General features: G+C 45.3%; 4 protein-coding genes across 9 annotated transcripts in view; all 4 read left to right on the forward strand.

Annotated features, from left to right (window-relative positions):
- LOC126561535 (high affinity cAMP-specific and IBMX-insensitive 3',5'-cyclic phosphodiesterase 8) overlaps window positions 1-16,023 on the forward strand; it is an 88,162-nt gene extending 72,139 nt beyond the window's left edge. For 5 of the 6 annotated variants that reach the window (XM_050217743.1, XM_050217745.1, XM_050217744.1 and 2 more), the window contains 14 exons: window positions 3,027-3,115; window positions 9,017-9,073; window positions 9,209-9,408; window positions 9,689-9,748; window positions 10,437-10,494; window positions 11,246-11,344; window positions 12,902-13,012; window positions 13,125-13,294; window positions 13,503-13,902; window positions 13,967-14,174; window positions 14,278-14,423; window positions 15,043-15,265; window positions 15,334-15,765; window positions 15,855-16,023. In XM_050217743.1, coding sequence (XP_050073700.1) covers window positions 3,027-3,115; window positions 9,017-9,073; window positions 9,209-9,408; window positions 9,689-9,748; window positions 10,437-10,494; window positions 11,246-11,344; window positions 12,902-13,012; window positions 13,125-13,294; window positions 13,503-13,902; window positions 13,967-14,174; window positions 14,278-14,423; window positions 15,043-15,265; window positions 15,334-15,765; window positions 15,855-16,018 — 2,417 coding nt within the window. In that variant the 3' untranslated portion in view covers window positions 16,019-16,023. Of the gene's footprint in view, window positions 1-3,026; window positions 3,116-7,642; window positions 7,755-7,924; window positions 8,071-9,016; window positions 9,074-9,208; window positions 9,409-9,688; window positions 9,749-10,436; window positions 10,495-11,245; window positions 11,345-12,901; window positions 13,013-13,124; window positions 13,295-13,502; window positions 13,903-13,966; window positions 14,175-14,277; window positions 14,424-15,042; window positions 15,266-15,333; window positions 15,766-15,854 lie in introns of those variants that run through there. The other variant, XM_050217748.1, reaches the window with a different exon arrangement.
- The window catches only part of LOC126563070 (protein lethal(2)essential for life-like), a 566,897-nt gene that overhangs the window by 544,508 nt on the left and 5,143 nt on the right, over window positions 1-17,246 (forward strand). The gene's annotated exons all lie outside the window — the stretch shown is intronic.
- LOC126562737 (F-actin-capping protein subunit alpha) overlaps window positions 1-17,246 on the forward strand; it is a 172,348-nt gene that overhangs the window by 31,699 nt on the left and 123,403 nt on the right. The window lies entirely within an intron of this gene.
- Window positions 8,339-8,798, forward strand: LOC126563350 (uncharacterized). The gene is made up of 2 exons (XM_050219986.1): window positions 8,339-8,644; window positions 8,737-8,798. Exons 1-2 carry the CDS (start codon window positions 8,353-8,355, stop codon window positions 8,796-8,798), a joined length of 354 nt encoding a protein of 117 aa, XP_050075943.1. The 5' UTR covers window positions 8,339-8,352.

Raw genomic sequence — 17,246 nt, forward strand, 5'->3', positions numbered from 1 at the left:
CCCTCCCTCTCCCTCCTGAAAAGGCATCAAACTTGCTGTGTCTGCCGGTTTTGGGACAGAAGCATGACAAACATGAAACATATTGGTTGGTGTTGGCGCACATCCGATACTGACCAGCATGTGGGAGAAGATGTTCATCAGATTGTCACAAATTTTACAAAATATGCAAAGCACAGACTTTCTCCGAGGCTTTTTTTTTTGTTTTGGCGAATTTTGGCGCTTTGGTGACATTTTTCGAAGATTGACGACAGCGTTGTGATGTGATTTCTCTCGATCGTTCCCCGCGTTGCTTTTGTGTGGCCGGGAGTGGTTCAGTTGGTGCGATGTGTATAATGAGTTCCTAGAATCGCATACTTGGGTAACTGCATTTTTGCATATTAAGTTTGCAAATCAATGTAGCAAAATTATCCATATCGATATATCTGTTAAGTATTCCTACCCGTAACGGATTGGTTTGTTCCTGATTTCGTGTGTCCTACTTGTATGGTTTTTTTTTAAATGATGGACATTACAATATTACTCATAAATGGAATCTTTGATCATCAGCTCAGTAGTAAAAAAAACACCAAAGTAATGACTTTCTTCATGCAAAATAAAAGAGAAACTTGTCAAATACAGCAATACGGAATTAAGCCATTGAAAGGATAAAAATATGTTCCCGCGAGGCGTTTCACGAAATAAGTGCTTTAAGTATTCAATTCCCACTTAATATTAAAATTGCTTTGATGTTTAGGGATGGTTTACATCACAAAGTACGAGATAAAGGCGATTATTTATCTTTGCCGTGTTTCGGGCAAGCTTCATCTGTAATCTTTTTAGCCAATCAGATCTTTATTTACAAAAGCCAATGAAACCATCAAAGTGCTATTCAGAGCTTTTGTTAACGAAGGTACAAACAATTAATATAATGAAAAGCTTTTATATTCATCTCAGTTAACTTTTTTGAATCAAAACAGAAATTCTTTGTGAAATTAAACACATTTTGAGCACAGGTTAGCCCACCGGATTTGATCAAGTTGTGATAATATTGTCCTCCAATCAAATTGCACGCAGGAATTACGCACAACATCTCTCATCAATCGGCTACTACAGTACGTGCACAAATTTATCTTTTAACCACAATCGAAACCGGAAGGATCTGCTCCGGCAACTACCCTCTTTCCGAACGAATTCTTGTGATTTATCTTGAATGATAAATGATTGATTTTACCTCAGCAGCACGAAGCACGTACCTCGCCCAGGCCCACCGGACGTGCAGAGCACCAAACAAGGACACCCCCATGCTGGGAAAATAATTTACTACTCGAGCGAGTGGAAAGTGGAACCCACCCACGTCCATCCTTTTGTCTCAATTAAAGGCTACCTCCTCCCCAGTGCATGCCAGCACAACAATGTTCGGTGCTGGGAGCAAATTGTATTTTTTGCCGCGTTTGCCATTTACCAGCAAAACAATCTGAGATGTGCTCTGTTTGCAGCCATTTTTATTTTCGATTTCGGTTCTTTGACACCCGTTTCTGGACACTAAATGGGAGGGGGGAGAGAAGTTTCGGGAAGGGGTGTTGGTGGGTGGAGTTTTCCATCGGAAACTCACAGCATCATGCAGTGAAAAAGTTTCATTTACCCAGGGTCATCACGAAACCATCGGATGGGTGGCAAAAGCTTATTTTCCGTGTCGTGAAAATCGATGGCAACATGAAATAATTGCATTTTCTAATGGGGGAATGTGTGTGGATGGTGTGTTTGATGCTGGTTTGAAGCTCACACCCCCCCCCCCCCCCCCCTCCCCCAGAAATGGCTATAAAAATTGTTCATTAAGTAAGCAGATTAGCTTTTCAATTCGTGTTAATGTTTAGCCATTTGATTATAAAAATTCGTACTTAACCCTCAATGAATTGTTTTGAAAATTTATTCACAACTCTGGCCGGCGGCCATTACCTAATTTGCTTTCCACCACCGTTCGGAACTACTCGGAGCTTCCAAACGGAAACAACGGAAGCTTCCACAGTAGCGAAAACACACAGATTCTCCACCGGACCTCTCCAAAACGAACACAACACACGCTTCGATCGATTTTGCATTTTTGGCGATGATGGGTCATTTCCTGTCCGTTGCCAGCATTGCCACCGGTACAATCCGATGTGCTCCGACCGTTGTGAGTGATTTGATAATCTCTTCCTCTTTTTTTTCGCTCCCCCTCCCATCCCATCACACGGTACGCATCAATCCGCAATTTGAAGCGGTTCTCATCCGGCTCATTAATTGAGCCTATCGAAAGCGAAAGTACCTTAGCTGGGCACTTGGAGTAGCGAGCGAAGCAGCAGTATCAAGCCATCAAAAGAGCTCTTTTCTTTCGTCACTGAATCCCCTTTTTGTTTCGTACATTTTGGATGTGCCGGTTCGGATGCACATCGCGCGCGTGTGTGTGTGGATCAATTATCAGCGGAAAGACGGTTCCCGCACGAGAGATCGCTCGATCTTCCGCTCGTCCGTCCGCCGCCCGTTGGTTTTGGTGTCTATTATGTTTCGGCCGTTCAAGACACGTTTGCATCATGCCGACGATGATGGATCCGATTTGATCTTCCAAATCTTTCGGAGGCGGATTGCGTGGCGCGATTGCGAGCAAACCCCCGGTGCTTGAACTTGACGAACGAACATCACGGACTGTTGTTTGATGTTGCAGATTTTCCCTCTACCATCTCCCCTTACGGTGGTAAAGAAAAACACGAAACAAAACCCGAAAAGAGAGAAGGTAAATAAAACCGATTCGGCGCTACTTCCGTTATGACATTGGGAAGGTGGTGTGCCGACGGTGGGAATGTGTGACCTCCACCCGACGAACGATGGGTCGTTGAATTTTTCGCTCATTAGCGCATCAACTTGGTAGGGATCTTTTCTGCTAAATCTCCTTCTTCTATTAATTTCAATACTATTTTCTTCTTTGCTTTCTGTTTTAGTTGAGAAAATTTATATTATCATTTGTTTTCTAATCATATTTTTTTCGTTTGTGTTTTGTTTTATTTTCGCAGGTGGAACCTCAAGCAGTTCGGGCCGATACGGTCATCGGAAGTCGTCGCTGGCACTAACTCCCGAGGAGGAACCTCTCGACTCGTGCCCGGTAAGTTAAAGAGATGAACAATTAGTAAATCTGCCTTCCAGATAGGCTAGTAATATGGATATGACCCGAAGCAAATATCGTTTTAGTTGCTATCATTAGTTCTACCCAACTTCAGCCTTGTAATTAAGACATTCCCGAACAAAACGTCAGTACTTGTTCGCTCTAATTCCCTGTATCGACGCCTGATCGGGCCGGATTGTTTATTTGTTCAGCTGATCTGTTTTCACATACTAAACCGTTTATCCACTCAGATCCCAAGGATTGAACATGTTCTACCGACTATGATCAAAAGGCTAGTAGCATCGATCGCGTGCTTTAGCAATTGCAGTTTGCACTAATGAGGTACACACCAATGCAACCTCAAAAGCATGAGAATATTTCTCCTACCCACTAACGCTCACTCCGCCACAAAGCTTTAATGAATCGCCCTTGGCAGGGAAAAAACAAACTGAGGGGCGAGTTTTATATTACGCACTACAATCGTGTCGACAATAAATTACTATCGAGCATATATTGCCTTCACATCGCAAGCTTTTACTATTACGAACGATTACTAACAGTAAGCAGCAGCTCCAACACCGCTATTCTGTTTGGTTTTGGCATAAGACTATTCCGAATGCCCGACCTAAGCCGAGCAGAAATCGATATCGCCAACCCCTTAGTTCCCTTGAAGTGGTTCGTCTGGTAGAGTTTGTGGCTGATTAGGGTGGTTGGCAGGCCTCTTATCGCACGCGTGTTATCTGATAATGCTTGTATGTGACCGCACCTTGCACGCACGAGCTCGAGTCCTCCTGGTAGAGACCTCCTGATGCATATTAGCCGTTTTTAATAAGTGTCAAAAGATCCCATGAACGATGTTATATGAGTCAGTGTGGTGTGGCTTGGGCCGATGATTGGGCCAGGGACGGTGATAGTGGGCGATAAATAAAAGCTCTCCGATGATGTAAGCACGTCACCATTGGAATGTTGGGGATAAAAAACTACTCTTTTGAAGTATGAAGAAGAAAGAATTGCTCTTAGAATACGCCAAAGTATTCAATTCTCTCGAGATGTATTCAAACAATCTGAACTCACCTTTACAACATGCTTGCCTTCCTATACTGATGATGGTGCCAAACAGTGGACACAGCACAGTCAACACGCCCATCACTTATCTTATCTGCCAAAGCAATCGCCAAGTTCCTCGTTCGTTCCAACAATCGTCTTCTCGTCATTTGACAATCCAATCCTCCGCAACCGTCAGGCCTGTCCCGATAACGGTCAACTATCGCCGACGGACCGCACCGTCTTCCTCGTCGACCGATCTGACCGTGAATGAAGCCTCTGTCTATGTCTGGGTTTCGTGAATGACGCGTCCCTTACAACCGCCCGTTGCCGTGTTTCGATCCCAAGAAAAGCCGCGCTCTTCCTTTTGACGTCTTTGCCCGGCACCTCGATGAAAATTGACCACCTGATAATGTTGTCCGCTGTCCACCACAATCGAAACCGTTGTTCGGCCGTCTGAAGGGCCACCAATTAAAGATGAGCTGAGACAAGGTACGGTCCCAGCAGCGGTATTAGCAGCTGTCCGTGGTCAGTCGTTAAGTGGAGCTGGTTGAGGTGAAACTGCAACTCGAGAAAGTGAGGATCCTTTTGGTGGAGGATTTTGCTCGTGTGAAAGACGGCTGTTCTAGCGTGTGTTATTCTACGTCAGTGAAGGAAAACCGTATAAAATACTTCCCGATAACAGTGACACCAATGCGGGGATAATGGTGTGATACGAAAGACCTGTTGCAATACCGATCCTTACTCCTAGTGCTGGCACCGACACCGACACTAGCATATTAACCAACCCGTCATGTCAAGCAGCGCATTCTATTCAATTTCAACGTCAAGGAGCGTGTAATTTACTGTCGTCCTTTCGTGCTGCTTTTCATGCTGCTGCTTCTACTACAAAAATACCGGAACCGGAAGGATTTGCTTGCAAAATGCTCATAAATCAATCCAGGTTCTGTGCTTCCCGGGTGTGGTGAACTTTGTCTGACGGCCAGGGTGCGGACTGAAATTAGACCAGCGCAGGTGTAATTAAATCTATAGCTATTCGAGTAGTTACTCTACCTGGGGATTTTTGCACCTCCCATGGACAACAAGGACTGTGATAAAGAGTTGGAAATAAGCACCGGAAGCCTGCACCTGTACCGTTGTACTTTTTGCTGGTAACGAAACGATAAAGAACAGTAATTGGAACAGCAGTAGTAGCAGCAAAAACCTTGAGCTCGGGATTCTTTCTTCTGCAATCCTTGTTTTTGTATGCAAACCACTACCAGCTGTGGAATGTGTAAATGAAATTTAAATTAAAAATCTTCTTATATGATGCTGGTGGTTGGCTTGTCTCACTACTCTAGTCCGTCAACCTTTATACTATTCAAAAAAAAAATCGAAATTCTCCTTCTCTCTTAACCATCACTATGATCTTTATTTATTTAATCATTCTTAATTTTTAATATAAAATCAACCCACCAATCCTTTCTTGCTTGCACACCCGAACTCCAACAAACGGCAAAAGGAATTAGCAAACGAGCATTACTTCCCTTTCTGCCGACATTACAACCCACTTCACAGCCATGTGGCTTCGGCGGCATGGGTAGTAATTTGCTGTGGAGCAACGTGTTAAGCCAGCTCCATAAAAAAACAGCTCTCTAGTCGGCTTTCCGGGTGTTTTAAAAGCCACAGTTGCTATTGAACTTTCCCGATAGGAAAAACAAGTACGAGATTTAGAAAGTTCGTTGTAAAAATTCATTCTCTCCTTAAAATTCATCCGTTGACGGGGAGGTAAAAACGTTCTAGAAATATAGATTGCTCCATTTCTTGCGCCAACAGATAATCACTATCTTCAAGTGGTTGGTCGCAGTTCGTTACTGGCACGTTTAAGCTCGTCTATTCGATTTTCCTACACGCAAGGGGGCTACCATTTCCAACATCCACTAGAAGTGTTGAAGTGGGTGCAATAGGAAATCTAAAAATACACATCAATATTATTGGCCAATAACTCGATCCCACAACGCCAGGGGAAATTCATTCAATTCGCCTAAATCGAAAACAGGGTCTTTAATTCACACCCGAGACTCGGAGACTTACATTAGACCCGACACATTCTGTACGCCGTGCTGATTCATCAACAACGATTGCAAAAGAGACTGCAAATTTGACCAATTACAACCACTGATTAGAGGCCATCCATCAACTCCCGGTTGGACCGATACTTCAAAGGGGGAAAGGGACGACTTCATTGTTCCCGAATGAATTTGCATTCTAGCTTCTAGCCAGAGATAACGAAACGAATGGCGCCCACCTATGTATGCAACCGGCCAACGCGGGCCAGCTGCCGAGATCAGCAATAGTACACCTGGGAAATCTCGGACAACATGCTCCGCTTTTGTTGTTTGCCCGCATCGTGGAATACTGCTTGCGGAATGCAAACGGACGCCTCCAAAAGTTTCGAACGGTGAGATACTGCATACATAAATTAAAGCGTTTCAAGCGATCCCCCCCTCCTTGTCACACAGACACACGTGTGCGGCGGATGGAAAGCTTCAATATGGAGCCAACATTTTCACGTTGATCGCAGCGATAACATGGGCATGAGATACAGACGTTGCGAAGCGATAGAGATTGGTTTGTGCATCAAACAATTAAAGTGTGACTGTTTTAAAAGTTTTTGCGATTGATTCTGGCGTGTTTAAATTGTGTGTGTGTGTGTGTGTGCGTGTGTTCAGTGTCACACCAAGAGCTTTAACGAGTTTATGTGTTACATTCAGGATTTTCCTACCGCTGTCTACTAACAGAATAACAGATCTCAAGTGCTGATACTGGTTGTATCGATCGTTAATCGATTGCACGGTGGTATTCAATTGCGTAAAGGATTTCCCTGTCCACAAGTGCGTTGCCTTTTAAAAGTGAATTTTTTTTATTGCTGCCGCATTTTCCAACCTACAAGAAACGGCGCTCCCAATCAGGAAGATTCTTTCCACCCTTCTCTAATGCTCAATCAATCTGCACGAGTGTTGGCAAATATGGACGGTGCAAAATAATTGGAAATGCTAACGCTTCTCTGCCGGCTTCTATTTTGACCGTGCCACCGTGAATTATACGCCCCTTTCGTAAAGGGTTATGAAGGACGCTGACGACGAGGACGGACCTGTCAGCGGATGCTTCAAGATGAAATCCTTTTTTCGCAAGTACCAGAGCAAGAGCATGGAGTCGCTCTATAAACCCACGCCAGCAGTGCTAACGGTGAAGCAGCTAGAATCCATGCCCGAAGCAGAACGGACCCGTCCAGCGCGACGTTACAGTCTCGTCGGGACACCAGCCTCCACGGACTATACCGTGCAGCCCGGTGAAGAGCGGAAGATTACGAGAAAAGTATCCTCCGCAACCACGCATCGCCACAGCATCATCATCTTGCAGGAAAAGGAGCAGAAAAGCGGTGCCCTAGAAACGGTGACAACGACGGACCCTTTGCTTGGGGAATGGTGCACCGGTGTGCCGGACAATGGAGAGTCGCTTATTACCGGTCCGAAACTAACGACGGAGCTTATCAATTCACCTGAGCCACGACGGTCGCTTCCGTTAGAGCGCAACGGGAGCTTACTGAGCAGTGGTATGGTAGCCATGTCTTTTGTATGTGTGTCTCTGTTCTCTGGCCTTCAAATCTTTCCATGGTCCAATTTACGTACGTTTCACTTTATACTACAACCCTTTTTTTCTGGCGTTGTCATCTTGCCGCATTGTGATACGATGATGAATTCACGGATTCCACTGTGACAGCAGATAACGGAAGTGAACAGAAGGTGTACTATAGAACCAACTCGGCCCCCATTTTTCGGCCCAGATCGTACGGGCGGCGATCAAACGGGTTGAAGGTGTTCCGGTTTCCTGACATTATGGAAGAATTGCCCTTCGACGAGCCAATGACAGTAAGTAAAGGACGTGGTTGCGATGGGGCGACCAACGACAAAGAAGTGTTTCAAAAATGACTACCGATAAGAACAATGCATCCAATCTAGTAGCCTGATGCTTTTGGCGCATCCGCTGGAAAACAATTCGGACATTTGTCATAGTAGTCTGTGCAATTTAAAAAATTTCCCTGGAAACCGTGTGCTTTAAATTTCACTCACACCTCGTTCCGAGTTCATCCAGTACGGCTCGGAAATCAATTTTCGTGTCCCGTCTGTAATTTTGTGTAACGTCCGCTACTGATGGATATATCAAAGGTTTTAATCCGTCAGTTGAGTGCACGCGAATGGCGTCGGTTTGCTGCCTTTCGAAGCCTGCCGGCCGATTCCATCGACCAGGCATTTCGGCAACACATTCTGGCCAACTACGATGTACACTTTTACGAGTACGGTGAGCTAGAACCGAGGTATACCTCACCGAGAGATACGGTTGCGTTCCTGGTGGATGAACCGCATCCGGGCCCCAGCAAGGAAGGGTCGAACGTGAAGCAACACCAATTAGCCGATTTAGTTGCCGGACACGGCTCTAAGGAAGGTTGTGTTATTTGTGTAGTCGGGGATTTGTTTATTTTCATGGATTACAGCGAGACTGTTGGGTTCGTTTTCTGTTTCTGCACTCGGTTTTAGATGAGGAAGACGAAACGCTGCCAAGACTGTCGGAAGAGGAAGTTCAATTTATAGAGGTATAAATTCCCGGCCCTGGGGAAGATTTGCTACAGTTGTTGTTTTATTAGCCGGGTCATATCCGTATTACTAGAGCGTAGGTTAATATGAAGTAACTCAGTACGGTGGTCTGCTTTGAAGCAAGCGGAGAGATACAGGAGTACGGAGAGAAAAGGATAAATAACGAAAGAGCACTAATTGTACCCATTTTTTTTTTCTTGTTGTTAACTCCCCCCGTTTTCAGAGATTAGTTTCGGATCTGAAGTTTCCCAACCTGCTACCACCGAATCCTGTGATTAAGGTAAGTTGCTCCAGGCCTGTTGCCCGAATTTGCTGCCCCGTGTTGCGAACGAAGCATCTCAACAGCTTCGCAAACAATGTGCTTCATTTTCCCTGAACCACCACCGTGCTTTCGGTTCGGTTCCCTGTTTTCCAGATTTTGATTGCCTTCTGCAAAAATGATCCCGTGTTCGAAGCGCTGGTCAATGCCAGCCACCGTCTCAGCCTGGAACCAACGTTCGTCAAGTCGGCCGAAAGCGCTATCGAAGCGTTCCAAAATCCCAGCTCGGGCGGTCATCACATCATCATCGTCGACGCACGATACCCGCGCACGATGGAAGCGGAGGCGCTCGGCAGGTGAGCCTAAATGTAGATTATACGCATTACATGGCCGCTATACAGCGTAGCAGCTACTTGCTCGCTCAGAGCTGTCCAACACGTCGAGTGTTGATATGCCAGGGCAAAGTGCGGCATGTTATTTTGGAAAATGTAAAACCGTTCATGGAAATTTATGGCTATAACAGCACGGGTTAGCCGAACTGGTGTATCATTCTTCCAAGCAAAAATCTCATCTAGCTTGCCCATTGTACTATGAAAGGTATTAACAAAATTCATTTTCCACACCCATTTTCCACAGGTCAATTCGAAATTCGAAGGGTAGCCAACACACAACAATGGTTGCGGTAGTGAAAAAAAGGTAAGCGTTCACATCTGTGTGCTCTCGTGTACTCCACAGGTCACGGCACGGTTCCGCGTCAACGACAGATGCCCTCCTATTGTGTGGTGGTTGGTAGATTATTATGTTGTCGATCATTAGTAAGCTTAAACTAAATATAGGATCTACATTATACACGTTGCTCAAAACTGATTGAACTTTTGCCAAAATTGTCGCCATTCATTCAGAGCTGGAAATAGCAACACCACGACGCACATGTCTCAAATAAAAAAAGATGGATTTTCCGATTTAAGGCACCAATTCACTAGAGGCTCCCTGCAGGTGTCACTTGAGCTATTCAAAGGCTCGTTGAACGTGCTGCGAATAACAGGTGCCCGATGGGGTAATAAATGGATTCGTGACTCTGTCCCTGCCGGGTGGATCATTCATCCGACCGGTTTCGTATTCATGGCCATCCCACACCACGCAGCGGTAATGTCCAGCCGGACATTTTTATCGTCCTCTCGCTTCTTTTAACTCGCCCCGGGAGATGGGAGACAATTTCAATCACAGAAAATTGGATCCGCTTATGGTAGATCAGTTTCGAGCGATGAAAGGAAAGCACAGGGCGAGCGAAAGCACAAAAAGAAAGGAACCTTTTCGTAAAGCTTTGCGTGTATCACTAATGCTGTGATTTTTCTCTCTTTTTTTCCTCCCTTCCCGCGCGCAGTGTATTTGAAAAGGATGATACGGCTGTGATTTCGCTGTTGGATGTTGGCTATAACAGGGTAAGTGTTGCATACAAGTCTCAACTTTTCAGTAATTCAATTTCGCTTCATCCAAAACCATCTGAACCGTATCCAGAGCACGTTTAAGTTATACGAGAAGCTTTAAAAAAACAACTTCCTCTCCCGCTAGCCGATGAAACTAATATCAAACGACAAGGACCACTCAACAATGCACACTATCGGCAGGGGCGAATGTCCCCGAACATTCCTGTGTGTTTGATTGACACCACGAACCAATTGACGTCAATCCATTTAACCATACCTCACTCAACGTTCCAACGTTAGATTACTTTCAATAGATCCTTACATCCAACACTACACAGCACAACACTGGACGTCGCACTACACACACAACACACTTTGTCACACTTTACTTTTTCATTCGTGGAAAATTGCTCATTCCCCACAGCACGTTCCCGTGTTGCTGTGTGGAACAGAATGTGGCAAATTGGCGTTCGTAGAGTCTGGACTCTCACAATTATCCAATTGGCGTTTGACATTCAATTTACCATATCCATCCACTTTGACACACCATGTCCACTCACGTTCGGCGACTACAGAGGCTCTACCGTCATTAACTTCACTCGCTCACTTGATCTGGATGGTTCTGGATGGCGCGATCCTGCCCGATGCAGTAAATCCTAACATCATCAAGACACCCATCGCAGTTGAACCGCAGTCGATTACTTTAGCTTAATGGTGCCGCTTAATAATGGCGTACTCTGTTGTTTTCCTCTCTATCCTGTTGCAGTGCATTATCGAGTCTCCACATGTATCGATTTGTTCGTCGGAGCTGCGGCAAATCCAGCACTCGCTCGTCCGACCGCAGAATGTGATATCGACTCAACAGGTAGGTTTTAATCCCCACCGTTCAGCTTATGTTACCGTCCTTGTACAGTCCTGTCGGTTCCCGTCACCATGCGGTGTGGTTCAATTTTGCTTTCTGGCAATGTCATCGTGCCATCATCATCATCGTTACCGTTCAACCACAACGAGCTCTCTATCCACGACGGTACAAGGAGAAAGCGTAGTGGTTTATCGTTGTTTGTGGCGCTAATAACATATCGCTACGGATCATCCAACAACGAGCGACCGAATGGCTATCGTTCGAGATATGGCTCCCGCACGCTACGGGAGACATTTTTAAATGCTCTTTTTAACGATCAAACGTGCTTTCGCTAATACCACAGAATTTACGCGCAATGGCGTCCGAAAGCAATAGTCATAAATTAATTCATAACACTAAAAACAAATAGAACTGTGTAGATGGAAACGAAAAATGGCGCAGATTAAAATCGATAACTGGTCTGTAGTTGAAGCTTTTCCTACAGTCCATTAATACGCTCGTTCGTGTGACACGATTCGCAAGCCACGAGCCTTATTTCGCGAAAGGTAGTCCGCGTGACCCATATCGATTAATTTGATCAATCGTTGTGCATCCCGTTTTGCAACCGTATTTGCATCAACTTCCATTAACTCAATCAATCGTAATTTACTCTCGCAATCCTTTATATCCTTTCGGTGGTTTTTCCTTCAACGTGCCCCCCAGCGTCAAGCAATAGCGTTTCGTTTTAGTAATCTTCTTCAATCCACCACACGCTTGAGAAGCCTTTAGGAGGATAATTGCTTTGCCGTTTGAGAAAGTCCTTGGAGATTTCTGCAACCGGTGTGTCCGGTACCACTCACCGCGGGGTTTGCTTACGTGCGTGCTCAGGTTGAAGTCTTCATCGAAGGCTCGGGTTCATTTCGCTCCAACGGTTCGTATCGCTTAGAGCCCGCCCGGGTTGCAATGTGGTGTGGTGAGACTCTGGAGCAAGATTTATGGTACCGTCATGTTGTCTGTCACTTTGTGTCAGTAGCGTACGGGGTGTACGGTTCGGCACACACATTGGTGGTGCCTATATATCTGTGATTTATCGAGTGCCGGCAGGTGAATAAATTGAATCATGTCATCCGTCGCATGGCTTTAAATGAATAGTTTATGCTGTTCTAGCGCTAGCTCTAGATTTCGGAGAGAGGAGTGCTTGTTGATTTCAAAAGGCTTTCGCATATTAAGCGTGTGAACGGACAAATGTACCGATTGGAAGCCCTACGGGAGACGTATAAATGTAATTTAATTTATAGAAAATACAATTAACTTCTCACTGTTGAGAGCGTCGGCTTGTGTGAGATGTGCCGATGCAGCGGTAGTTAAATCGTCCTTTAAATATTTAACGCCATGCACGTGTTCGGCCATCGGTCTTAGAACCCTTGAATAAATACCTCATACACCTGGTGGAAGTTCTAGCTAAGTAACAACGTTTATGGCAAATACTAAAATTTCTCACCTCGCCTATATAGTGTCTCTTAAGCTGTCATCGAGCGGCCAGCACACATCTTGATAAATGAAATTATTTGCTCTTTCCAGGCACTATACACGGCGCTTCATCGATCGAGAGAGGCGGTCATCATTACCGACGACACGCTCCGGGCACAGTATGCGAACCGGGCTAGCGAACGTGTGCTGAATATGAAGCTGGTAAGCGGTGGTGTGACCCTTTTTCCGTACTCGATTAAACCTCGAGATCTTCGCAAACACATTAATCCTTAAACTCTGCCTCTCGCTTCACCGCTCCCCTTCTTTCCAACAGGATGAAATCGTTGGCAGATCTCTGAACGACTTGGTAACGGCCGATATTAGTAATATTTTATCTCATACCAGTAGATATAAGGACTACGACGGTTACCTTACCACGCGGAGAAAGTCCCAAGAATCATCACAAATCCATGTTCGTGCCGTACCTGTTTCGTGCATCGGAAGGTGAGTCTATTTTGTTCTCCTTACACCGAATCTCATTAAGAGATAAACGAGCTTTTTGGAAACTCATCTGCGTCTTAGAGTTTAGCAGTTTGAAGTACAAAATAGGTTTATCTAAAAAAAAAAGCTCCCCTCATAAACGAGAGCCCCGTGTATTGGTCTGCGTTCCTCGTTTGATTGTTTCATTTTCTTATCAATTAATTCCTTCCAGGAATCCCACACACTTAGTTTTAATCCTAGAATCATCATCCAGCGCGCTCGTGTCCTCGAACGCAATCGGTGAGGCACTGCAAACGCTACCCCAGGGTAAGGAGGTGCCACGCGGCTCCCTGCACTCGATCCGGCGGGGTAGCTTCGACGTACGGTCAATCGCGTCCGATGGTTTGCGGCGGACCAGCCTGGCTAAGTTGTCCTCGCTACCACTGGAAGCACCGATCACCAAAGTACTGAGCCTGCTGGCACAGGTTCAGGAAAACTGCTCGCTCGAAGAAGCCAAACTGCTGGACCGCGTGATGGAGTTCCTCAAGCGCGAGGGACTCTACAGTCCGCAGATGAAGGAAATCCGCACCGAGGACCCGGTCGCCACTGATCTGATAGGGGCTCTGCTTACGGTAAGTGCACCGGGTTTGTGCGGGTGAAGTGCGTGTGTATCACAATCAATTTCCTCATTTGCAGCAAGGACCAACGAACATCCTGTCGTCTAGACGCAGCTCGAACGACTCCATCATACGCGGCGGTGGGCGACCATCTACAGGGAGCATCGTTTTCAACAAAACCAAAGAATCTTCAGAACTGTCCGACCTGCTACAGACGGCCCTGGATTGGGACTTTGAAATATTTAAGCTAGAGGAACTTACCGAGAAACGTCCATTAGTATGTTTAGGTAGGCGGTCATGTGTTGCCGATCTGTTTTGTCTGCACGGGGCGCTAAACGTTTCCATCTTCTTTTTTTTGCACCTGCTCCACCGTCTTGATCCCACCTGTAGGATTAGAACTGTTCCGGCGGTTTGATGTGTACAATACGTTCAACTGTGACGAGATGACGTTCAAGCTGTGGCTCATTGAGATGGAGAAGCACTACCACAGCGAGAATACATATCACAACAGCACTCATGCCGCTGACGTGATGCAGGTGAGCGGAAAATAATTAAAATTAATCCTCTACCATCTCATCATTCAAAGCGAGTGAGGCCTGCTCCTACCGACTATCTAACCCATACTCAGCTCCCAGTCCCAGCCGTCGCTCTTTGATGGGGTTAGCCGAAGTCGAAGGATTTGTTCTGCCGATCCCTTGTCTTCGTATCCTTTTTTGCATGCAAATCCATTCCGACGATGGCTCCTTGTCTCGGTACTTTTGTTTCTGTTCACGATGGGTTTTGTAATATCCTTTCTCTTGTTCTCCCACCCACAACCCACCCCTTCACAACAATCATTGAGTGAGGCGTTTGAATGTTATTCGTAGTATCCTCGTAGAATTCTCGGTATATCCTTTTTTTTTTTTGCTCTAGAACCACTCTTAAACGAGCATAATTACACGAAGCCCTTGATGAGTGTTATCAAAGGAAAAAAGAATGCTTTTAAAAACCTTTCTTTTATCTTTGTGATGAAATCGAATATCTAGTCTTTGAGCGAAGGATTTTCCCAAGTAGATGAGTGGGATAAAACAATTCTTGCAAAGAAATTGTACTTGTCATAGGAGTATTTTTCTAATTCCCCGTACGTATAATGCGTACCGTTCCTACATCTTTCAGGCGACGGCAGTTTATCTGCAGCAGCTTAGCAATCGAGAGATAAAAATTATGGACCGAATGGATGAAGCGACCGCCCTCATCGCCGCCGCAACCCATGACATTGACCATCCGGGCCGTTCGTCTGCCTTCTTGTGCAACTCCGACAGCTCACTGGCCGTGCTGTACAACGACATCTGTGTGCTGGAATCGCACCATGCGGCGACCACTTTCCGGCTGACGCTAGGTTAGTTGTCTTCGGTGTACAGCATTTTGAAGTTCAATATTTTAATTTGAATATCTCTCTCCCTCCAGCTGACGATAAGATAAACATCTTCAAAAACTTGGACCGGGACATGTACAAATTGGCACGCTCCATCATTGTCGATATGATTCTGGCAACAGAGATGACGCGACACTTTGAGCATCTGGCCAAGTTCGTTAGCGTGTTCGGTACGGACGTGGAGTCGAAGGAACCGCTTCCACCGGACAATGACGACAATCAGATACTTGTCCGGCGTATGTTGATCAAGTGTGCGGACGTTAGCAATCCGACCCGTCCGCTCAAGTTCTGCGTCGAGTGGGCCCGCCGTATTGCGGAGGAGTACTTCATGCAGACGGACGAAGAGAAGCGCAAGAATCTGCCAATCGTTATGCCAATGTTTGATCGTACGACGTGCAGCATCTCCAAGAGTCAGATTGGCTTCATCGAGTACATTATACACGACATGATGGATGCATGGAACAGTGAGTAACAGCAGCAGAATTGTGGTCGATTTCAGGACAATTTTTAATTCTCTTGCTTTCTTTTTCTTTTGTGTGTTTGGCTATTGTAGGTTTTATCGAAATGCCCGAAATCATACGCTACATGGAGTTCAACTACTCGCAGTGGAAATTGTTCGAAGAGCAAGGCATCAACACGCTGAGCGACATCAAGCGAAAGCAGATGTCGCTGAACGAGGAAACGGCTAGCTCACTCTCCCTGGAGGAGAAGTTCTAGTAAGCCAATCTACTCCGGTTTAGGTACATTCACTGGTACAAACAAAGACACAACCAAACACAAGAAAAACCCACCATGAGCGGATAGGCCACGATGATGGTTCCCAAGTGTCCACACACACACACACACACACACAAACACACACACACAACAGCAAAAAACTGGAATTAATGTAATTAAGGATAACAACGCCAACGCCAAAGGCCAAAACGTGTCCCATACATAAGGTTGGACAGCTAGTGCGATCATACACGAGGCGGAACTTCCTTCCATGATTGTAGCAGTATTGTTTTCATGCCATCGTCATTTACCGTACATCCCAAGACACGACTACTACCGGTTCAACGTCTTTCGTGCGAATTCGTGTGATGGAGCACAGGCAAGAGGTTAGACAAAAAAAAGCAGAAATGAGCGAGAGAGTTTCATTGATTGCACGTGCTAGAGGAGTAGCGGAAATTGTTGTCCGTTTGTGAAACAGCATGGAAATCACGAGATAAAATTAGGTACATTCTCTGTCCGTGTCCAACTAACACAATACCTTCACGTACACACATACACATACAAAAACACTCGTTTTCTGAGTTTAACTAGTTTTCGTTATTAAGAGTAATAAAATTATCTCTTTTGTAAATTATCTATAAGAGCTACTAACTCTCCGAGCGGATCAAGTTCTTCTGTTGAGGTTGAATTTAGCACATAAGCATAAGGCACAGGCGGCAGGCTTATTTTGTCCTTGTACAATAAGAGATACTGCAGGAATGTCTGCTGTGTCAGGATAGTCATTCTCGACCATGTTTCTATTCGATTAGGGTTAGGCTAGGGTAAATAGTATGTTTGCATCAGTTTTTTTTTTTTTTTCAGTTCCATTTTTCTCACCCGATCCCAGTTTTGTTTCGGAAATGTTGTTGCTAGTTTACTCGATTAAACATTGAATCATACAAGGTACGTGTCTAGGAGGGAATCATACCCATATGCACGTGTTTGCTCCATTAAAATGTAGGGAAAATGTAGGATGTATAATCACGAATAGGCATAATTTATTAGCTTTTTGCCCCGTACACCGCACCGCAGTGTGCGCACAACCGCAATGTCGTCTGTTGGTGGTGTTTAGACATTTCGGTCATCCAATCCCCATTGATAGGAATCCATTTTGTTTTGATGAATCAGTATTTATTAGACCCAGCGATCATGGAATAAGCTCCATGCAGCCATATTAACATGTACGAAA

This window comes from Anopheles maculipalpis, chromosome 3RL (genome assembly GCF_943734695.1).
Source record: "Anopheles maculipalpis chromosome 3RL, idAnoMacuDA_375_x, whole genome shotgun sequence".
NCBI classification, from domain to species: Eukaryota; Metazoa; Arthropoda; class Insecta; order Diptera; family Culicidae; genus Anopheles; species Anopheles maculipalpis.

Bases quoted from the DNA above. Each gene is read 5' to 3' on its own strand.
- LOC126563350 (XM_050219986.1), top strand. From the start codon at position 8,353: ATGGATATATCAAAGGTTTTAATCCGTCAGTTGAGTGCACGCGAATGG. The intron at 8,645-8,736 runs GTTGTGTTATTT...ACTCGGTTTTAG, and splicing joins CGGACACGGCTCTAAGGAAG to ATGAGGAAGACGAAACGCTG.